Source organism: Colletotrichum siamense (genome assembly GCF_013390195.1).
Source record: "Colletotrichum siamense strain Cg363 chromosome Unknown KSG_Cg363_contig01, whole genome shotgun sequence".
Lineage (NCBI taxonomy): Eukaryota > Fungi > Ascomycota > Sordariomycetes > Glomerellales > Glomerellaceae > Colletotrichum > Colletotrichum siamense.
The window spans coordinates 6,827,646-6,850,348 of record NW_023501014.1 but is presented as its reverse complement, the minus strand read 5'-3'; the positions used below and the strand labels follow the sequence as shown (position 1 = coordinate 6,850,348).

At 54.2% G+C, this 22,703-nt stretch overlaps 6 protein-coding genes across 6 annotated transcripts; 2 read left to right on the top strand and 4 right to left on the bottom strand.

Moving 5' to 3' along the window:
- Positions 1-29: 29 nt before the first annotated feature.
- On the bottom strand, positions 30-3,118 carry lacZ-1 (Beta-galactosidase; the record flags this gene model as incomplete). Its single annotated transcript, XM_036633596.1, has 2 exons — positions 30-1,521; positions 1,569-3,118. 2 exons carry the CDS (start codon positions 3,116-3,118, stop codon positions 30-32), a joined length of 3,042 nt encoding a protein of 1,013 aa, XP_036501912.1.
- Positions 3,119-5,183: 2,065 nt separating this feature from the next.
- Positions 5,184-6,968, top strand: CGCS363_v001746 (Carboxypeptidase S1-like protein B; the record flags this gene model as incomplete). Its single annotated transcript, XM_036633595.1, has 1 exon — positions 5,184-6,968. One exon carries the CDS (start codon positions 5,184-5,186, stop codon positions 6,966-6,968), a length of 1,785 nt encoding a protein of 594 aa, XP_036501911.1.
- Positions 6,969-12,454: 5,486 nt separating this feature from the next.
- Positions 12,455-13,658, bottom strand: CGCS363_v001745 (D-xylose 1-dehydrogenase; the record flags this gene model as incomplete). Its single annotated transcript, XM_036633594.1, has 2 exons — positions 12,455-13,587; positions 13,634-13,658. 2 exons carry the CDS (start codon positions 13,656-13,658, stop codon positions 12,455-12,457), a joined length of 1,158 nt encoding a protein of 385 aa, XP_036501914.1.
- Positions 13,659-14,046: 388 nt separating this feature from the next.
- Positions 14,047-15,824, bottom strand: CGCS363_v001744 (putative secreted lipase; the record flags this gene model as incomplete). The annotated part of the gene is made up of 2 exons (XM_036633593.1): positions 14,047-15,297; positions 15,360-15,824. The coding sequence occupies 2 exons, from the start codon at positions 15,822-15,824 to the stop codon at positions 14,047-14,049; spliced, it is 1,716 nt and encodes a 571-aa protein (XP_036501913.1).
- Positions 15,825-19,900: 4,076 nt separating this feature from the next.
- CGCS363_v001743 (uncharacterized protein) lies at positions 19,901-20,740 on the top strand (the record flags this gene model as incomplete). Its single annotated transcript, XM_036633592.1, has 1 exon — positions 19,901-20,740. The coding sequence occupies one exon, from the start codon at positions 19,901-19,903 to the stop codon at positions 20,738-20,740; it is 840 nt and encodes a 279-aa protein (XP_036501908.1).
- A 529-nt stretch (positions 20,741-21,269) lies between these two features.
- CGCS363_v001742 (uncharacterized protein) lies at positions 21,270-22,226 on the bottom strand (the record flags this gene model as incomplete). The annotated part of the gene is made up of 1 exon (XM_036633591.1): positions 21,270-22,226. The coding sequence occupies one exon, from the start codon at positions 22,224-22,226 to the stop codon at positions 21,270-21,272; it is 957 nt and encodes a 318-aa protein (XP_036501907.1).
- Between the last annotated feature and the right edge of the window lie 477 nt (positions 22,227-22,703).

Below are 22,703 nucleotides of genomic sequence, written 5' to 3'. Positions count from 1 at the left end.
GAAATTACGTCCCACAGACACTCTTGTGTCTACTCAACACTCAGCTCAAACGTAAAGTCGAAAGCCTCCGAGTAGCACTTATACTCCTCAAACGGCCTCGGCCCAACTGTCGCCGACCCAATCCCATGATTATCATAATCCAGATTCAAAATCGTCATATCCAACGCCTCCAAATCGTGCGGGTGCTTCGCATCGTCCAGGTCGAACGGCATATACCGCCTCGCCGTAAAACTGAACACATCCTCCCCTTCCGCCCGCCGCGCGTCGAGCGTCACATCCCCGTTGCCGAGCCTCACCCACCGCAAATCCTCCCGGTTGCCGTTCTCCTGCGGGTAATCATAGTACGTAAACAGCTCGTCCACGTTCGCCTCATACCGGCCCACGCGACAGCCCTCCTTCGTGTCCTTGTAATTCTCGCCCGGCCCGCGACCGAACCACGACACCGCGTCGAAGTCGGCGGGGAGCACCGCCATGAGCCCGATGCGCGGGACGACCTCGGGCGTGTTGTTGCCGACGAAGTCGCCGCGCGCGTGCACGCTGAGGCTGCCGGCGGGGGAGACGGTGTAGGTCAGGGATGCCTCGACGCCCCATTCGAGCGCTTTGGGGGCGACGCGGACGCGGTAGTGGACGACTAACCCGGCGGAGGTGTCTTGCCAGGAGACGTCGCGGACTTGGGTGTGCATGCTGCCGAGGCGCGCGTCGTCCCAGACTAAAGGCCCGTCGCCCCATTGCGAGGCGTCGTTTTGGGTCTGGGCGCGGTAGAAGTAGAGCTCCGGGCCGCGGGTGAAGATGGGGGTGTCGTTGACGGTCCAGGATACGTTGCCCTGGAGGAGGTCGAAGTCGAAGGCGGAGGAGGACGTTGAGGCTTTGAGATGGGTTCTGTCCTGGGTGAAGTTGAGCGCGGAGGAGGATTGACGGGTGGTAAGGGCCGCGCGCGCGGTGAGGTTTGCGGCTGGGGCTGGGGCGTTGACGTGGAGTTGGTCCCAAGCGATGATGTGCCCTTGTTCAGCCCAGATTGTGTCGTTCTTGAGCGCGAACTCGACTGTGATCCAGGCTTCGCCTGAGAGCGTCGCGTTGCCGCTTGGGAGGGCGAGGACGTGTTGTTCGCCAGCAGGGATGCTTCCCAGGTCGAGGGGACGCGAGGATGTCGGGTCCTGGCCGTCTTGGATGATGTGCCAGGAGGCGTCGAGCCAGTCCACATCAAGGAAGTCATAGTGATTTGTGACAACCATTTGGTGACCGTCTTCTGACAGAACCACGGTAATGGGCTGGATGGCCTTGGCGTACTCGATCAAGGAGGGCATGGGAGTGTGGTCGGAGAGAGTGAGGCCGTCCATGATGAAGTCGGCGTCGTTGGGTTCGTCGCCAAAGTCTCCGCCGTAGGCGTAGTACTCAATGTCTCCTTCCTTCTTAAGAAGACCATGGTTGCTCCATTCCCAGACAAGACCGCCCTGGACGAGGGGCTCTGAGCGGAAGAGCTCGATGTATTCCTTCAGGCCGCCGGGACCGTTGCCCATTGCACTGGGATGCTATTAGCAAAGTCCAAGAGACATGAAGAAGCAACTTACTGTGCGAATTCACAAAGAATGAAGGGCTTGTCCGTGTGGTTACCAACCCACTCACGAACACTCGTCGGAGACTTGTACATCTGGCTGTACATATCTACCGACGTGGCATTGCGGTCCTGCTCGTAGTGGATGATCCTGCTGGGATCGCGCTGCCTGATCCACGTCGTCATGGCGTCCAAGTTCCTCCCATAGAAGCACTCATTTCCCAGCGACCAGATAATGACGGACGCGTGGTTCTTGAACCGCTCGACGAGTGCGTGAGCCCTGTCGATGTACGCGGCCTCCCACTCGGGGTTGTCCGACGTCCACTCGGCCGCCTTCTCGTCCGTCTCCTCGACCTTGCCGAAGCCATGACACTCGAGGTCCGCCTCGGAGATGAGGTAGAAGCCGAGCTCGTCGGCGACGTCGAAGAAGTCCGGGTGCGGCGGCTGGTGAGAGGTGCGGATGGTGTTGATGTTGGAGCGCTTCATGCGGATGAGGTCGGCGCGCATGTTAGCGTACGGCACGGTGCGGCCCGAGAGAGCGTTGTGCTCGTGGCGGTTGACGCCGTAGATGGTGATGGGCTTGCCGTTGACGTGGAAGTTGGAGCCGACGATCTCGACGCGGCGGAGACCGACGCGCTGGCTGATGGTGCGACCGTTGAAGGTGACCAGGAGGGTGTAGAGGGCGGGCGTCTCGGCGGACCAGAGGTGAAAGTCGTCGCCTGCGAGAGTGTGCTCGTAGATGGAAGACGATGCGCCGGTCCAGTCGTCGAGGGTGTCGCCGGCTGGGGAGAGAAGTTTGACGGTCAGATTGCCTTGGTCTCCCTGGATTGTCGTGTTGAGCCTGATGGTGCCGCTTGAGAAGGTGTCATCGATGTAGGTGTTGACTTGGTAATCCACAATAGAGGAGCGAGGGAACGGGATGAGATAGACATCTCTGAAGATACCGGACAGCCACCATTGGTCTTGATCTTCGATGTAGGATCCATCGGACCATTGGTACACGCGTGCAGCCAGGGTGTTGGCCTCGCCTGGGGTGAGGTAGTCCGTGATGTCGAATTCGTGGGAGTTGCGGCTTCCTTGGCTGTAGCCGACCTCTTCGCCGTTGACCCAGACATGGAACGCGCTGTCGACGCCCTCAAAGCGGAGGCGGATCTGCTGGTCTTCGTCCCAATCCTCGGGAATCTCAAACTCTCTCCAGTACGATCCAGTGGGGTTCACGTAAGAGACATTAGGAGGAGTGACCGGGAAGGGGTAGTCGATGTTGGTGTAGTGAGGGTAACCGTAGCCCTGGCGCTGCCACATGCCCGGGACCTCGATGTCGTCCCATGAAGTCGTGTTCGCGGTTTCCCAGATGGGAGCCTCGAAGGGGCTCTGATCGTAGTGGAACTTCCAGGTGCCATTGAGACTGAGGTACTCGCTCTGGTAGCGGTCAAAGGAGAGGGCGGCGTCCTCGCTGGCGTAGGAGTAGAAGTGTGCACGCGGAGCAAGAGTGTTGCGGTGCAAGACGTTCAGATTCGTCCAGTCCGGCAAAGCACCCGGGAAGCCTAGGCCTGAGATGAGGTCCATGACAATCAAGAACGAGCTCTGGCGAGCAAATTGGAAGACCTATTGGTGCCGTGGCTCTCCTAGGACCTTGCTACCGCCAACAGCCGCCGCGCGACCTTTATAACGCGCCCCATGACCTCTCTGGTTTTCATTGCCCAGTTCCTACACCTCGGCAGAGAATCTTGAGGTAAAGGATCAGCATTCCCGGGCACTCTCACGACTCCGGCTGGGCGCATGTCACGATCATGTAGCTGCGCCAAGAATTAAAAGAATCCCAATGCCCCTCAATTGCGCACCCGTCGTCCAACCCTTCTGCGGAGTGTCCCTCGATCGCGGGGTTCACGTGGGCGGATATGACGACTCTGAGTAGCATCGGCGGTGCAAAAGTCCTCGTTTATGCGGTGATGCTTGAAATCGAAAAGCTGGGCAGCGGGGGAGAAGAAGCAAAATCTGGGTCAAAATATGCATATTTCCGTTGGTTCCCCGCAATCGGTGGACCGTCGTTGTGTGTGTCCGGTCCCGGTACCCCCGCGATCGACACGAGAGCGGGGAATAAGGCGACGGGGGCTGTGGTGTGACCTTTCATCGGGCCATTAAGACTCCGATGCACTGCTGCAGTATGAGTTCAAGGCCATCGGTGATCGGGAGTGGCCCGACTTGCTTCAGTCGGTTCATCTATTTGCGAGCATGTGGAGTTCATCGGATGTCTGGTTGAATTGCTGATGTGTTGGTTCCGCGTTGCGTCGCCAAGAAACCTCCAGTGCTTGAGTTCATCCGACGGAAAAAGCATGCCAAGACCACGGCGGGTCCCGAGGAATATGAGATCATTGATTGGAGCAGTTCGTCGCAGAGAGAACAGACATTGCAACTGATCCTCTCAAGAACCCAAGTGTACGATACAGTAAGTCGTACACAAAGATCTTCATGTAAAATCTCAATTCGGATACTCAAGACTGCGATCGTGAGGGTAAGGCAACATTGCAATCGCAGTTCAAAACGCGGCATTACGAAAAGCGAATATGAGCAGGCACAAACATGAAGTGCTCCGAGGAAAAGTCGTTCTTCATTTTGTGCCTTCGAAATCGGAGTTTGTGTCCGAGTTTCAGAGTCCGAATCAGGTGTGTCGTTTCAGTCTCATGGTGTCGGCGCCATCATACACACCGTGCGGTGCTTCCGAGAACCTTCTTCTGGAAGCCATGATGATCCGCAACCTTGTTCCAAACCTTAAAGGTCAAGTAGGGCTCTTCACTTACTGCACAGGAATCTAACAGGCAACTGCTGGTTGTTGTATCACCTGAAAGTCTGAGTAAATTAAAAGCTTTCGCCTGGCGAGCGTTAACACTCATATTGAGTTTGCGACCCGGGGAAATATTCGTGATTATAAAATTAGAACTGTTACTTTCCGCATTACTAGCGGGACTAGGCCCATAAGGCTAGAAACAGTAGGCACGACAGGAACCACAGAAGATGTGCCGAGTCCCGATTGCTTAATGCGTTTAAAGTGCGCCGCAAGATCCGATACTCAGCCTCAAAGCCATCGGTCCCCGCACAAGACTTGCAGCTAGAGTGCGGGCATCAGCCTTGTTCAAAATGTGAAGTCTTCGAAGAAGGTGGGGTCACGTCAGTCGAAATCCGGCTCGGATGGCAGTAAGATTATGAGCAAACTCTGGATCGGACTCCAATAAGAGGCCGTCAAACTAAGGAGCCATCCGCGAAGACAAAAGGAAAATTTGCCTCATGAGATTGTCAAGTTAGTGGAAGAACATTCGCGGAGAAACGCGCCTGTAGTTCGATTTAACATGTTGCGATTGTTAGAAAGTAGCCTAGTGTTTCTGGTTCGTTTGGAGCCAACCCAATCAAGTCCGTCGCTCCACCTCGGAGAAAATGGGCTGAACCGAAACCGAGATAGATTGAAATGACTCAAGGTATCTAACTCCGAGTCTAGAATCGAACGAGATGCGACATAGAGACAGCATCTCATTTACTTCAACGGCCATGGCCTTGCATTCATGCAGATGCTATTAACCCAACTCCAGCCATCCAATTTGTCGATCACTGAAAAGTTCTTATAGAACATCGCTGCGAAATGTTCGCGTCAATACTTTTCGGCGTTGTTTTGCTGATTCTTTCTGCTCGCGGGCAATTTGTTGCCCAGCCAGCAGATCTCAAGACGGTCAAAGGAGCGGCAGGAACCACTGTTCGATTTAAAGAAGTACCCAACGGAATATGCGAGACCGACCCGAATGTCAAATCCTTTGCCGGCTACGTGGATGTCAGTCCAACTCAGCATATTTACTTCTACCTAATTGAAGCGAAGCAAAATGCAGCCTCCACACCTATGACAATCAGACTGGATGGGGGCCCGGGAGCTTCGTCCATGGGCGGACTCTTCCTCGAGCTCGGGCCTTGTACTATTGATGCGAGTGGAAAGGTGGTGAACAATCCAAACTCCTGGTCAGCCATTAGCAACATGCTGTTTATCGACCAACCCGCAACTGTGGGCTTCTCATTCACCAAATTGGTCAACGGCACTATCAACCCCAAGACCGCAGAGATTGTTCCACAGCAGTGCACGTTAGCGGATCCGATGTGTGGCACGTACTCCTCCATGGATCTCTCTCTGACGCCGAACTCAACGGAAGAGGCTGCCAAGGTGTTCTATCAGGTGATGCAAGGAATCATGGGCGCCTTTCCTCAATACACAGCAAACGGTGTGCACATCACAGGTCAATCCTACGGCGGTCATTACGCACCCATCTTTGCTGACCACATAATGCTACAAAACCAGCTCGGCGTACCCGATACCGTCAACGTACCCCTGAAATCGATTTCTATTGAAGATGGGTTCATGGATAGTCGCGTGCAATTTGGGGCATATTTCAACTACTCGGTATCGCCTGGCAACCCGTACGATCTCACGCCGTTCAACGATACTCTCCGTCAAAAACTCTTCACCAACATGTTTGGCGCCGGAGGCTGCCAGGATAAACAGACGGCATGTAACAGCAACCCCACCGATAAGGTATGCGCGGACGCGGACGCCTTTTGTATCAAGAACGTCGAAGAGTTCTGGGACGTCAACACTGGTCGCTTCGAGAACGACATTCGCTTGTTATCGCCGGCCCCCTACCCGGCGCCGAATTTCATCGCATATCTCAACCGAGCCGACGTTCAAGCAGCCATCGGAGCCTCGAACAACTTCACCGTGGCCTCAGTACAGACCAGTATCAGATCCAGCTCGACGGGCGATGACAGCCGCACAGGTGCGCTTGTCGTCCAGTCCATGAAGAATCTGCTCCAGCAAGGCGTCACCGTCGCGCTCTTCACCGGCGATGCCGACTACGATAGCAACATGATCGGCGCTCAAATGGTGGCGGCTGAAGTCGGGGCCGCGAACTGGGCTTCTGCGGGGTTTGTGGATCTGTCAGCGAACAGTGACGGGCAGGTTCCTGGCCAGGTGAAGCAAGCTGATGGATTCTCGTTCACGCGACTTCACTTTGCGGGACACGACTCTGCGTTCAGCCAGCCTGAAGCTGCGCGCCGAATACAAGAACGCGTAATCAAAGGGGTGGATATCGCAACTGGAACAACTCCGATGGTGTTTGGGAAGAATTTGATCACAAAGGGACCACCGGAAAGTGTGTTCACAGAGGGAATGGCAACGGTTCAGACAAAGCCTCTGCCTAAGGGTACAATATACGATCCGCACACCCATCTGCCTGTACTCCCGGTACGATCAGCCGTAGTAGACACCAGTGTTGCCGCCCAGGTTGATGGGGATCAAGATACGACGGATCACCCGCTAACATTTATGACGGCGAAGAACATTAGGAAGCTGGTCAGAGAGAATGCAGTGCTCATGAGAGGCTGATGAAATAAATGTAATCTTGATTGACGTGTTTGAAAGTCCACCTCCGAGGTCTACTGATGGTTTCAGTGCTTCATACATTGAGCGAGCGTACCAGATGGAGATCCACCTGCACTTCAGCGCCTGCTGCATTCCAACACATGCGGTATAAGGTACAGAAACTCAGACGCAACAATGGCTACACACGATCATACCGCAAGCATTGAAATAAGTGCGAAGAAGAGCAGTCTCAAAGACCATCTTGCGGATGAAATTATTCAGAGACAAGATTGGAAAGCCCAGTTGCTAACTTGAATAGCATAAAGCAGAAAAAACACTGATATAATCAACCCACAAGCAGTTGAAATGATAAGTAAGTTGATTGAACGAGACTTTGGAAGGATGCATAACAAACCGGTTTGGTTAGTCTTAGGTAACAAGACCATTGCACAAAACCACACCTTTCTTCGTTGATATTCATGTTTTGTTTCCTTTGGTATTTGGTGTCGGTGTCGTTGGTCTTTCATTGGCATCATGCACTTCCTTTTCATCTGCCGAGCTCTCTGCAGGCGTGTATATGGCTTTTGATTGGCACGTCAGCTGGAGGGCAGTAACATTTTACCTGGAATCAGGCTGGAGAGGAATTTCCCAGGTCAGGTAGCGACTAACTTACGCTCAATTGTAGAAGAAGCAGGACTCAGAGGTTGAGAGATGTCCTCTTGATTAATACTCCTCAGAATTTGGAGAGCTGTTTCAAGAGAGCTGATCTCCCTCTCGGAGAGAACCCCTTCGGGATGAAACCCCGCATATAAGAGATCTTGATTCGACATCTGCGGGAATTTCTGACTCGGTAACCGCACAACTTTCCTTTTTGTATCTTCACTGATGAGTAATTTCTTTTGGATCTCTCCGAGAATCCGCGGCAACTCAAGAAGTTCGTCCTGTTCTAATTTCGACTTGACGTGGTTGAAGAATTTGGGACTCTGCAATGACAAGCGTACACTATCTACTATTGAAGTTGTAGAGTAGAAGGTGACACCGTGAATATTGTAGCGTGTATCGTCGTAGATCGACTCTTGTTGCCTGTCTTCCAAGACAAACCAACCTAGACCGAAATGATAGCCACGACAGCGTTTCTGGATAATAGCCCTGACTTGAAGGGCGTCTTGTGATGTCAAGCATGACTTGCGCGCCACAAAAACTGCCATCACTCGATCCCTGCCGATATGAAAATGACATTGAGTCTGAAGTTCAGCGTCCAAGTTTGGTAGCTTGAGAGAAGGAAGATCGTCGTGTGCGATAATAATTGTGTTTCGGGATTTCTTGAACTGATCATAAAACCAGGGATACATGAGGCATGGGTCATTCCGGCAGTAGGGATGTTGAGGAGGGTCCAGAATGACCATTGGTCCGGGAGAAGGCCGACGAATCTCCAGTCTAAGGATGTCTGCTATCAAGTGGCTGCCTTTTATCCTCGTACTGAGTTCTTTGATGATCCGGCCGAAGAGAAACTCGAATAGGCTATGCCAGTCTGGGTCTTCCGAGCTGACCTCGTCATTAAGAGAAAGGATCCGCTCAGAGTCCGATTGACTCCGACAGTAATCGAGATACCTAACGGATGCTGGAACCACTAACATCTTGATCGATGTTGTCTCTGACGGGATAACAATGAATTCCTTGGTGATTTCGTTGCCCAAGTACTCTTTCGGAAAATGAAGTCCCGTCAACGCCGTGAGTACAGTCTGTTTCGCTGACTCACTGCTTCCCAAAAGGACCACCCTCGGGAGATCAATATTTTGATCTAATCCTTGCAGGTGCAATTCCAGCAGCTTATCGATCAGCCGGTTCTTTTTATTCAATGGAGAGGCCATTGTTATGTGGCTGAGGCTTTTGGCGGAAGGTGTTATCCCAATACCAAATGAGTTCGTGTTGTAGGTAAATCGTATACAAGCGCAGCAGCGGAGAGACACGATCGGGAAACAAACATTCTCTATGGATGGGGAATAAGGCTCATTGAGACCGTAAACAAATTCTCGCATGAAAATATGGGTGACGTCATAGATCGACTCTAGATTCACGACCAGTTGAAGCTGAAGATCGTGGCCTGAAACCTTAATCAGCTGATAGACTCAATCCAGGGAAAGGAAGGTTTGGGTCACCCTTGAACCTTTGGGGAACGACGAGAAATGTATGGTTGGGGACGATGAAAGGGTTAAGATGTGAAATTGCACAGAAACTTTGTCTTGACAGTGCCTTGCAAGCAAGCCAAGATCATTCGTCCCCTTCCAATTTGCAACAGATGGACAAGAGTGAGCTGAGCTTCACAAGTTTGGCAGGGAGACTTACCCGGCAACAGGTTTGCCGAAATTGTCAGCGAGAGAGAACTTGGAAGGATTAAGTACACAAAGCAAGATAACGCAAAGATAATGGTAGTGATTTTGACTCCTTAGGTCAAGGTTTGGGATAGTGTTTGCAAGTGGAGTCAGAGGCTAGTTCCCAGCGGGAGGCCTTCCAGACAGAAAAGCCTAACCATAAACATGCCCAACGACTTTAGTTTCGGTTCAAAGCGGGAGGCCCACCATCTCCGATCTGGAGCATATGTCTGCTGCCGCAAATTCCATTTTATGGGCTGGACGAACGTAGAGTCAACACATGGTCAGTAGCACTCAATTTACCCCCGTTTCTTGGATAACCAGCAGTCCACTGCTGGCGAAGACATTTGGTCTGCCACATCGCAAAACATCCTACCTTGGCTAGTTCACTCATTGATTTGAGAGGGCTCAGTTAAGCAATGACTAACCGAAGGCCAGAGTGCCGTAGAACACATGATGTAGATGCCTTTCTTTGATGCCGAAGATCAGCCGTGGAGCAGGGATATTCGCCAGAAGTTCGGATAAACCACGGGTACTATCAGACGGATATCTGACAGCCAAGATTCGCTGTAATAAGACACCTATTCGTCGTTTATTGTTCTATGCGCGTATCTGAATATTTTGAAGAGAATGGATGGCGCCATGGGTGACCTACACGTGTGTTATGAAGCAACCAGCGCGCTCTCGTCATGCGAGGCTCGAAGACCCGGCGTTTCCCCGGTGGTCCGTGCTACCAAGCAATGGTGAACTCGGTTACACAACCTCGGCCGATGTGTCCGTTCTTGTTCTCACTTGACTTAGTATTGAGTCTACTGAAGGCGTTTCTGTGATATCGCCGGAGGCCGTGCGTTTGCTCCCGATTCTACGATGTACAGTGTACAACTTGAGAGCAAGACAGCATGGCATAGCATTCCGCGGCTCGCAAGCACCTGTCCAAGCACCTTGGTGTGTACCCGGCAATTTCTGTGATTGGACTTGTACAGCAGAAACTCATATTCACAGTTTGGAGGGCCTCCCGCTTAACGTGCCGTTATTGGCTTAACGTTAGTCTCAAATTCGAGCAGGACTATTGGTGACCCGCTTACTTGCTTACGCCGCATACTTTGGTATTGCTGGTCCAGATGTATGGTCCTCGTGAGAGCTCTCTCACGCCCGAAGGTTGCCGCTTCAGATGACTTCATCTCATTGCCGGTATGACATCTCTTTATGACGAAACTTCGGCACAAAATCCCTTGAAGTCCAGTCACCCCTCGCAAGTTCTTATCTACAAGCTCCGACATCACATCATTCACACGACTGTGCATGGCGACAGCATCTCCGAGAAGCACAATCAATTTATTTTCAAGCATCGTCCCAAATAATCAACACTTCGCTACCACCAGCGTCCCCAAAATGTCTCTCAGCCAAGAAGATCAACAATTTCTGTCCAAGACCTTGCAAGATCTCTATCTTGAGGGCTTAGGTCAGCACGTCGACCTACCCGTCGTACTTCTCTGTGGCGACAGTGATGCAGCCAAGCATACTGTCATCGAGGCAATGACTGGTATCTACCTACCTCAAGAGTGGTTTAATCAGCACTTTTCAATGGAATTCATCTTCAGCAAGGGGGACCTGTGGACACCAACCCCAATCAAGGTTTCAATTATTCCAGCGCCACACAGGAATGAAGACGAAAAGGCGAAAATGATGGCTATTCTAGAGGATCTGGAGGCCTCTCACAATGAGTGGCGCGGTCTACTGGAATTTCTGATCGGTCAGAGCATCCTTGAACTGGAGGAGTTCCCAGACATCACCATGGACGATGTTATTCGAGTCCAAATCAAACACCGGAACCTACCATCACTCATCCTCTCAGTTCTTCCAGGATGGCCACCTCACATCTACGACTACAAACTCAATAGAGTGCGGCTGGTGAAACGCTTCCAAAGTCCCCGTAGCATCATCCTGGTTGCCCACGACAATTTGCCACTTCTCCGAAAGTCGGAAATCAATCGCTATCTGAATTTGATTCTTGACGGTGGTGGAGATCGGACCCGGGCGATATTCGTCGTTCGTTACAGCATGACGGCCGAAGAGGCGAAGCAACTTAAAGGAGTCACTTTGAATGTTTGTCGAGGGTATACATTTAAGCTTGGGTGGGTGATACTGAAAGAGTACAACAGAAATCCAAACAGCAATGTCCATTCAATCAGCGGGACCAAGCTTAAGGAAATACTTGGAGATATACCAAAAATAGACCCGTGGTCCAGCCCGCTTTTCGACTGCATCCTACCTCAATCCGGACTAGTTGAAATTCTCGACATTACAAGCATCCTAAATGATATCAATTCGGCCTTGCTTCACTGTACATTCGGGGGGCGAGGCGCTCATGGCCGCCCCGCAAGAGATTACGCGGCTCTGGAACAGAAGCGCGCCTTGCTGGAAAAGGCATCGCAGGCTCTGCAGAGATACGACCCATCCTTCTCCAGTGCCGCCTCTTCTACAATTGATCGTGAGTATATACACCTCTCTAACCTCCCCTGTCTTTCTGCGTCTATCAAACTTAAGTGGAAGGCATATTGCTGACCAGTCGCTCTATAGGTATCCACACGCCCACAGAGTCCGAGATGTAAAGCTCAAACGCACTTTGACAGAGCCTTCAGAGTCAACCGCGACATTCGGGTGCAGTTTCGCCGGCGCCATCTTATGCTATTGCTGCGGAGTCTATGAACTCTCCGGCTGGTGTGGCGAAAACGGTTGACATCTTTCTCGACGAAACGTGAGGTTGCGGTGCCATGACAGGATGGAGATACAAAGGGCCAGGATCGACGGCGGGTAGATCCAAATTAAGTGTGGTGTGCATTCAGTCTGCTGCTGTTCTTCGTTAAAGACAAGATTAGGGACGCTGCAGAGATAGAGACAAGAGCCCTAGAACGAATTAATCCCCTTACGTCGATTTGTTCTAGAATATAATCGAGATTTAGAAATTCGTTTACTACCTTATGCTTTGCTTCAATATGAATGGCATAAAAGCTTATCTTTTCAAACTCGTATACTCGATGTACCCGACATGCTCGGAATGCCCGATATACTCGTTATACTCGGTATACCCGGTATACTCGATAAACTTCGTAAGCTCTTCTCTATCTCTTCCTAAGCTCAATTGCCCGTGTTCAACGGGCTACACGGATCAAACTCGTGACTCGAGATGACATCCGGATACACAATCCCAGCTCCGCCTAAAACCTCATCCATCGTCTCCATCACCAACACACTCTCCGCCCACGGCATAATCCCACTCTCCAACCTCCCATCCCGAATGCACCTCGCACTCTCATCCGCCTCCCAAAACGTCCCATTTCCCCATCCCCGCTCCTCATCCTGCGGCTGCGGACACTCAACCACCTCTTCCACACTTTCCCCATCGTTCCTACGCTTGATGATCTTGAACGAGGTCGGTTTATACGCCGGATGCGCCACCTGGATCTCCCCCCGTGAGCCCTGTATCCTCACCGCCGGGTTCCCCGTCTCTCCGGGATCCGTCGCCACGCGCAGCGACGCAGTCGCGACCCCGACTGTCCTGTGGCGCGGAAAGCTGAGCAGCATCGCGACGGACTCGTCAATACCGGTGTGGTACTTCTGCACGGCGGCCTTCACCTCCGGCGCCTCCTTTTTAGCTTCGGGCTGTAGGTGGTAGAGGATCTGGAACACCCATGTGAGGGCGTACACACCCAGCCCAAGTAGCACGCCCCCTGCGAGGTCGGGGTTCACCATGCGATGTCCATCCTCATAATCCAACCTCTTACCCGTCACATCGTCGCCATCGCCATTTGCACGCGAGAGGTCCGCCGACACCCGATAGACTGTCCCAATGTCGCCCCCGCTGACCAACTCACAAATCCGCCTGCTGAGCGGGAAGAACCGCGTCCACACGCCCTCCATGAAGAATAGCTTCCTGTCCTTTGCAGTGCGCACCAAGCAACGCGCCTGCGCGGCCGTGACGCACAGTGCCTTCTCGCAGAGGACGTGTTTTCCAGCGGTGAGGGCGAGCATAGCGTTTTGGAAGTGGTGGCTGTGCGGCGTGGCGATGTAGACGATGTCGACGGCGGGGTCGTCCACCAGGGCTTGGTATGAGCCGTAGGTTTTGACAGTGGACGGGGCAGGGTGGTCGATGCGGGACAGGAAGGCGGCGGCTTTGGATGGTTCGTTGGAAGAGGAGACGGCGGATATGGTGTGGGATACGTCGGTGACGCCGCGGGTTGATGGGTTTGTCAGGAGGTCTTTACAAAAGTCTTGTTGGTGTTAGATTTGTTCATTGAAGGGAAATTGGGGGCTTACATTCGGACATGGCCCCGGTGGCCATGATGCCCCATCTAAGGACGAAGGGTTCTGTCATCTTCCCGGCGGTGGTTTCCGACCTCGGGCGTGGGAAGGTATTGCTCGATTGGAACTGAGAACATAAGTGTAAAAGTCAACTCATCCAATTTCAGCACACACTCGTTCACTCTCCGAGAGACATGACGGAGACGTCGGAGGTCTCGGGCTTAGTCATCGCCGAGATACGGACGCTAGCTGGAAGTTTCCCCGCACATCACGACCCCTCGGCCTATTCACCACCGAAGAAGCTTCGGCTCACTCACACCTGAGCATCATCAGAATTGTGCCAACATTATCTTTTTGGTATTCGTAACTATGACCATCATAAATCATCAAACATGTCCCTCAAGCTCCACCAGCCCCCAAATTACTAATTAAAAGTACAGGCTTCCAGCATTGTTCAAAATCCAGTCGGAGCTGCTCTTCCTGAAATCGTCCTTGAGCGTGCTCGCCGAGTTGGCAAAGAACTGCATCATGTTCTGTCCCTGGCCCCACTGCGCCCACGTCGGGTACGCGCCGTTCAGCCCGACGTTGGGGTCGAGCGCGTACACGAAGTTGGTGTAGTACGTGCGGATGCTGCGCGCCGCGTAGTTGTCCTTGACGCCGTAGAACACCTGCAGCAGGTCCGAGCCGTGGAAGGTGCCGAGGATCGGCGTGCCGTAGTCGTACGACGCGAGGTACGACCACGCGGGGACGCTCGGGTTGACCACCGCGGCCAGCTGCAGGAACACGCGGCGCGTCAGCGTGAAGACGAGGTCGCCGAGGACGGCGGCGCGCAGCTTGAAGCCCGGGAAGATCTCGTTGAGAAGGCCGGTGCGGTGCGGGCTGCCGTTGATGATGGCGTTGATGCCGGTGTCGTAGGTGGCGACGTACGCCTTGATCTGGTCGGTGGTCGCGGTCGCGAAGTAGTAGTCCTTGAGGTACTGCACGAACTTTTCGGTGGTGGTGAGGTTCGCCTGGAAGAGGCCGAAGAGCGTGCCCTCGTCCTCCTGGTCGCCGATGATCATGGGGACCGCGGCGTACCGGCCTTCCTTGGCGAGGACGTCAGGGCTCGCGGGGAGGGCGGTGCCGTCGGGGCGCGGGAGGTACGACAGCGCGAGGGAGTTGTAGGACAGGATGCCCGGGACGGAGGTGGCGGCGTTGAGGAAGGTGGTGTAATCGACCTCGCGCAAGCAGGCGAGGGTGTCTGCCTTGCCGGCGCAGCCGGCGTTCTTGACGACAGTGTCGTAGATGGCCTGGCCCTTGGGGCAGTCGACGGGGTCGGTGGGGGTGATGCTGCCTGAGTTCATGATGGCGCCGCGGAAGAGCGGCTTGCCCTTGTACTTGTTGTCGCCGCCGTAGAGGGCCATCTGGTCGAAGACGGAGATGGCGCCGGCGGACTCGCCCCAGATGGTGACCTTGTCGGGGTCGCCGCCGAAGGCGGCGATGTTGTCGGCAACCCACTCGAGGCCCATGCGCTGGTCGAGGAGGCCGAGGTTTGCGGAGCCGTCGGCGAGAATCTCCTTGCCGGGGAGGAAGCCGAAGCCGGCGACGCGGTAGTTGACGGCGACGAAGACGAAGGGCTTGCTGATGTCGACGCCGTGCTGGACGAGGCCGGTGCCGTCGTACATGGAGGACCATCCGAGCTGTTGGGATGAAGGTTAGCCACATGGGATGAAAGCGCGGGTGTTTAGAAGTGACGACGTACCTCGAATCCACCTCCGAAGATCCAGTAGAGTACGGGCAGCTTCGCATCAGCCGTGGTGCCCTGGGGGCGGGCCACGGTGATCGTGAGGCAGTCCTCGCTCTGCCCGGTGGCCGTCTGGATGAAGGGCAGGTTCGCAATGTCTCCGAGAATGTCGATGAGGGCGTTCGTGCTGGCGGAAGAGGCCACCATCTGGGGACAAGCCCCGGCAGGGCCGGTGGCGTCGAAGGTGCCGATGTTGTCAGTCAGGCGCACGGGGGGCTTCAGGCGCAGCGAGCCGGTGGGCGGCTTCGCGTAGGGGATGCCGCCGAAGGATTCGACATTGTTCATGACGTTTCCAATGACGGTGGCCGTGTCGAGGACGACGGTCGCGGTCGCAGCCCTGTCTTCCAAGGGCTGCGTGTGCTCTGAAACCGCCAAGGCGGCCCCCAGGAGGGAGAAGGACGAGACGAGGGCGGGAAGCTGCATGGTGGACGGGACGGGGACTGTCGTCTGGAAATCTGGAGGAGGTAGGGACGGGGGATGGAGCTGGGGATGCACCTAGTCGGTGATTGCTTGGCTGTAGTCGATCCCGGTGAGCTGTCTCGAACGCCTCAGCACAAGAGAGGCCATCGTGGAGAACGGGGACGATTGCGGGCTATTTAAGTCCAATTGGTCTTGGAGACTTTCGACTGTTTGTTTTTTGCTTTGCTTGTGCAGTTCCCACAAATGGGAGAGCAATTGGCTCTAGGGCGGATGGATCGGTGGGAACCCAACTTCCAAGACAAACCGCACCCACCACGAGTTCAAGACATGATCCCGGGAGGGTGTGTGCGCGCGGATGGTGGATGGTGGATGGTGGTGCGCGTGTGGTGCAAGTGGCCCGTCCATCGTGCTAGCGGGAATGGAGGGTCAATTGGGAGGAGAAGGCTTCACGTCCCCGCCAATCCCTGAGTCGTGATGATCCTCCATCAGGCGGGTATCGCTGTCGTGATGGACCTTGTCTAGCAGGTGGAATAAGACGGGGCAGAATGAGAGTGAGTAAGAAGAAAAAAAACGCAGAAAATTGGAAATGCAACGTTCCCCATGGGGTAGTGGGGCCTTCAGTGCCGGGGGTGCGAGATGTGATGCATCTGCTGCGAATTCGTGCCCGGTAGAGGGCAGCCGAATGACCACGGCAGTTCAAAAGACCAGCATCTCTCGGGAGCGTCAGGAAACCCGCAACGGGAATCCAGCCTTGTGACGTAGCAACTTCACATGGGAATATGCGCGTGTCGACAGGGCCATCGCATTGCGCTTTTTGCCCACTTCGGTATGTCGGGCGGCAGAATCTGGGGTGGGTTGCATTGTCCATTGTCAGCGCGAAGCTGCAGATGCGCAAGACCGACTATACGCGGTCAGCACAGGAACCAGGGGTGGTAAGGTAGACATGCGCAAGGCGGTCAACACTGGCGGCGTGGAAATTCATGCATTTTGCGTCCCTTCTCTGCGCCGTGAGCATGTGATTGTGAGACCGTTCCGCCGACGGGGACACCAGGAACCAGGAACTCCGTCCGAATGAGGAACTGATGTTCCTCTGATCTCTCGAGATGTTGGTGTGTTCGCGTGCGCGCGACTCAGCGTGTGTGTCTCCAAACGTGTCGTGGTGGTTGCGAGCGGGTGAGCTTGCTAAGCATAGGCGCCCTGGATCTTAGCACCTACCACCTCCAAAGGTAAAAGACATGCTGCGCGGCACACAATAGCGTTGTGCTACAGACGTGGGCCAAGAGGGGAGGTCCCAATAGTGTCCGCCCAAATCTAGGTGGGATGCATGGATGCATGGGTTGGCCGTAGTGGGGGTGGAATGCGGGGTGATGGAGATGGGCCTCACACTCCCATTCACAGTTCCATCTGCGCATCCAGAAGCCCCATCCGAAAGAAGGTCGGCTGACGCAGATCGACGACCTGGATCCCTGTACCGGCACTAGCACGCCCATCCACGAGGCGCAACGACTTCGGATTTGGTATCCAACCACGGTAATGCGCTCCGAAAGGCTGTGGGGTTCTGGATCGGATTCACTGCGAAAGAATCGAATACCCCCCTCCACTCCCTCTCTCCGTTGTCGCCAACTTTTTTGCTTGACCAGGCTGCCAGCTGCTCGTAAATTGAATTGGGGCCGCCAAAAACCGTTGAGGTTGCGCGCGGATGAGGCGGGAAATTCCACCAGTGTACTAGCTCCAAAGCAGAACATCCACAGAAAAAAGAAGCCGGGCCAGGGGGAAACGAATGAAATCTCCATCTCAAAAGTGCACCACACTGCACTAGCAGTAGCACCTCGGCGGGGAGCATTAGTGCCAGCCTCCCAAGTCTGCGCACACCTCGTACCCAGAACCTCACTGGCCGGCGGGCAGCGAGGACGTTCCCGAAAGCGAGGACCGGGCTCGCGATCTGCGAGACACCACATCACGCCCGCTGCCCAATGAAGAGGGCCATCGACGAGGCCCTCCGGCTACGACGGGTCGTGCATATCTCCAAAAGGACTGTCAGCTTGCTCTTTCTCGTATGTTTGGCAGTCCGAATTGAGCTTCCAGCTCGTGCGGGACGTTCAATCTGTCCGAACACCTCGGTCCGAATAGTCTTGCCTACTAATCACTTGAAGAGTAAGACACGCGACTGCTTTGACGACGTTCCGGAAGCATGTGTCTGGCATGTCCGAGAGTTCAGGTAGTCCAGCTGCGCGCAGCCGTCCTGTCAAATGTCGAAAAAAGAAACGCTCTCTGCATGCTCACTTTCTTCTTCCTCTTTTCCTACGCAAGCTTGTTCAGTGGGAATCTTGGATTTCTCGGTAGACCCAGGGAAATCCGAGCCCCGGTACCTGCCGGGGCCCGTTTGCGGCTTTTCCACACCGCTCCCGGGAGTCGTTAATATAATGTTGCGGGGTCGAAGTTGGAAGGTGCGTCACTGTTCGCTTCTCAACGCGTGTGGAGCCGCAGCGATAGAAGCGCTTGCAGGATCCGTTTGTGGATTGTTTCTTTTCAGCATCCCTTGGGTCAATTTGTGTGACCTGGGACCCGGGACCAATTTTCCTTCTTCTCGATGTGAATCCCGCCCTTCTGAGCGATTTCGAGCGTGCCAAGCAACAGCCAGAGGGTCTCTGCAAGCATTCGTATCCGCAATTGTTGAGGAACTAAGGGCGTTAGATTCCTCTCAAAATCAGTGCGCTAGGAGCCAAGATTGAACAAAATTTTCTCTCTGGCCGTTGAATTCCGTTCGCAACTGGCATGTCGTCGTCTAAACTCTTTCCAGACAACGTTGCGAAACCGTTCTTCGAAAAAGGCTGTAAATAATCTGGGTTGGGGGATCGAGTTCCGCGTGCAGTGCCACGTGCGGGACGTTGGCCCTAGCTCCCGTCCATTAGTTTAGGGTTCAGGTGTGTGTTCAGTGGATGGACGTGCTCAGCGCATAGGTTGTTTTTGACTGTCATCTGTAATGTCGCCAGCCGTACGAACCTAACTAGTAGAGTGCTGCATCGAGAGATTGGCCGGATTCGTACCTGCGCTAGGTCATCCAGTAAGCTCATTGAGGCGATTGTCGCGATCCAGAAGACCACTAGATATCCAGTTATCCGCTCCATTCTGAGTCAGAAGAGACATTCTCGGAAGAGACCCAGAGTGGAGCCCACTGCTTCTCCGCGCACAAGAAGGATGTCCTTGCATCACTTTTCGGTCTCTTTTAACCCATCTCACGATATGCGCAACACGCTGGAGTGGCAGTGAGACATGTAAGGGAGGCATGTCAAATTTAAGCCGGTGTCACGGGGTCGATTGGCACCTTTTAATTGCTACTGCTACGCAAGCAGGTTGGACCTCGTGGCCCGCTGTCGATTGACACATAGCACACTGCCCAACACGTGGCGAGCGAAAGATGTTTGTTGTGACAGGAGCATTGACGCTGGAACCGGAGAACCCTTCGTAGAATGTTCCAACCGGCGCTCTGTCCCGTCCCGGCTGCAAGCGACCGATCGCAATGGCGGGGCCGATCGGCCGCGTCGGCTGCAGACCAGCTGGCTTACCGAGACTGACCGAGCCGGTCGGAAACCCACCTGGCTCACCTGGGCGACACCGAAAAAAGAACCAAAAACACGCGGAAAACAATGCACAACGCGCACGGATCGTTCGGGACCCTTGGACCCCCTTTTAAGGTTCTTCTAAACTGAAAAAAGGGCAGTTCAGCGGGTCTGCATTGACCGTCCAGCGAATGGTAAGCGCCAATTAAGCGAAATTGGCTGCTCGAGCTGCGGCAATCGCGAGGGGTAAGGTGAGTCCAGTGTCGCGCCCGACATCGCGATCCAATTTTTCCCCTTCTCTCTCTTCTCACAATCCACACACCACACCAGCACAAGCTGCAGATCCAATCCATGACCCTCCTTTAGACTCGCATATCGGCCGCAACCGCGGCTGGTCCATTCCTTATCTCTTATACCAGCCGAAAAAAGGCCCTCAAACAACGTCATTCCTTACGTATCTATCCAAAGGGGGACGGCCGGTTGAACCCAGGCCCCCCTGCTCACTCTTTTGAAATCACCATGCGCGGCGCCTCTCCTTCATCGCCGTCGCATCTTTTCCTCGTCGTCGCCGCCGTAGCGTCCCTCTCCTCCCTCGTCCTCGCCGACGGCACCGTCTGGGCCACGCCCCACGACAGCTACTCCTCCTCCGTTGGCGTCCTCGGCTGCAAGATCAACACCGACCGCGTCGCCTACTGGCCCGGCTCTGTCGACTGCAACAACATCTGCATCTCCCTCAGCTACGCCGACCGCAACCTCAAGCTGCTGCGCATCGACCAGTCCCAGGGCGCCTACGACATCTCCTACGATGCCTGGAACTACCTCTACACCGGCAACTCCGCCAAGAAGCTGCCCGTCTCGGGCGGCCCGCTCGCCATGGAGTACAAGGAGCTGCCCGCCGACGACTGCAAGGACCTCATCAAGACCAAGAGCAAGAAGCTGCCGCTCAGCGCGTCCAACAGCATGAACTTCCTCGCGAGCTGCCTCGGCCAGGCTGACAGCTGGGTCGGCAGCAACTACGCGCTGTACAACATGCTCGACTCGGTTTGCTCGTGGGGCTACGACGAGAGCTGCGAGCTCGAGGACTGGCCGAACGCGAACCAGCCGACGTGCAAGCACTCGCTCGGCATGCCCGTGGAGCTGAAGGACGCGCCCGTGTATAATGTGCAGTACCCCTCCGGCGACGTCGTCGAGGCCTCGACGGGCGAGGTCGTGTCCACGCCCGGGGACAGTACGAGCGCCGCGGTGCCGTCGCCGACGACTTACAACAGCATGCAGAACGGGGCGTCGACGATGGGGATGTTGACCATGCTGGTGTTTAGTTCATTCTTCTGGACGTGTTTTGTGTTGGGGTCATGTTGAGATGTTGTTTTGTGAATGATTTTTGTGAAACGAAGTTGGGAAGCGAAAGATGATACCACAAAGATACCACTTACTGATGTCATACGACGTTAATGTCAAATATTATTACCACATCAAATTGGCGTGCCATTATCTGCGTGAATGTCTCGGGCGTTTCTTTGTTGGTGACGATCTCGACGGTCGCGGCCGAGACATTGGAAATTGGACTGACACAGACGGATCGACGCCGTTGAGAAGTCAGATGTCTCATCAATCATCTCGGTAAGCTCTAGGGTACCGCTCGGTAAGACAAAGACAAATTTGATCATGGTTATTTTGCGGTTCCAAGACTTAACCTCAAAGAGTCACGTAGACCAGAGCATTGGAGCAGTCGATTAAATGGGGCTTGATTTTCAGTATTTCTCACTAGGCGGGACGCTTTTTTCTAATCAATAATGCGAAGTGAAAGGGCAAGAACAGATCTGATCTGCACAGGCTCCAGATTGAGGCGCTCTGAACAGAAGTCGCCGGTCACTGATCAATAAACATCTCAACATTCGTCTTGAAAAGCCTCAACTTGTCCGGGATCCGCTGAAGGGATGGGGCGCTCTTCCTTTCCGCCCATATCAAACGGGTTTCGTCCTAGAACCATCTCCAAAATGATGCAAAAAGCCACGAACCCGAAAGCCATCGTCAACAACCCAAGAAGTTGTGTCACGAGCCATCCCCAGTCCCCGTTGATGGCAACCCAGACAGGGAAGCAGATGAACCCATATATGGCGCCAACTGACATTGGCGTCAAAGACATGACACCAACAACCTTCCAACCAACAAGCAGAGACCGGTAGCGATACGCCAGGGCCGTCGCAAGGAACACGCCGATGGAGTTGGGCGCCATCCACCACCAAGGGAACATGTTCAGAATGACCAGCGGCTGGTTCCCGTAGTAATGGTACACCCCCATCGGCAGCAGGACCTCCTCCACTACAAGGTCCGAAACCATCATCAGGCCGAGGAACCACCACAGCATCTTCGTAGAAGCGTTGTTTACGAGAAGCTTGAGGTTGATTTGCATCAGCGAGCCGTAGCCGAACCATATCAGAATCCAGGGCGGCATCTCGCGCCCAATCAGGTGGAAGGAGGCGTTTTCTGCCGACCAGGGGTAGTATATGCAGCCGAGGACGTCGATGAACGTCTCTGGGAAGGCGATCATGGCGCCGCTGAGCGGGAGGATTAGCAGGAGGAGGCTGCGCTGTTTTTGGGCGTCGCGTGCGCCGAGGACGACGGCTGAGAGCCCGATCAGCGTCATTACTACCATACAGATGATGTTGTCTGTTTTGGAGTATGACAGGGCGGTTGGTGGAGTGGGAAGGTCGAATTTGGCGTCGACATCGTAATCGGGACTTCCTCTCTCGGGTAAGGGATGGCGATATGCGCCAATGAACACCAGCGCTGCCGTAATGACGATTCCCACAACCAACGCTGGAGTTCGGCGAGGATTCGACATGATGAATGAATTGTAGGCAAAAGACTGCCTTTAGAGACGTTTGGGTGAAAATATAGAGTCTTGACGTGATGGGTACCTATGTTTTTGCTGGCAAACAGGAACAATTCAACGTGCTTTAAGATGGAAACACGAAGCGCTTTCGACGTTTATATAGAAGCTGTCGAATCCAGAGCGGAAGCATCAACATGTGGATTGGCTTTGAAACAGAGCCCTCGCCACCAAGAAGACATGATGTTGAGTAACATCATATTCCATGGGATAGGCAGCTCGGGGCCGAGAGGCGGGCCACGACCCACAACACGCCGTCATTCCAGACCCACCTCGCGCCCGCAAAGACCCGTGGTCCAGACGGCAGAGATCGTTCCAAATTTAACTTGTCTGCTCATTCGGTTTAGTCCAACTCTATGCTATCAGTTGAATTTATTCACACAGCTAGCCAAAATCTCGATGTCTTTACTACCGCGAGCTATTCCTCAA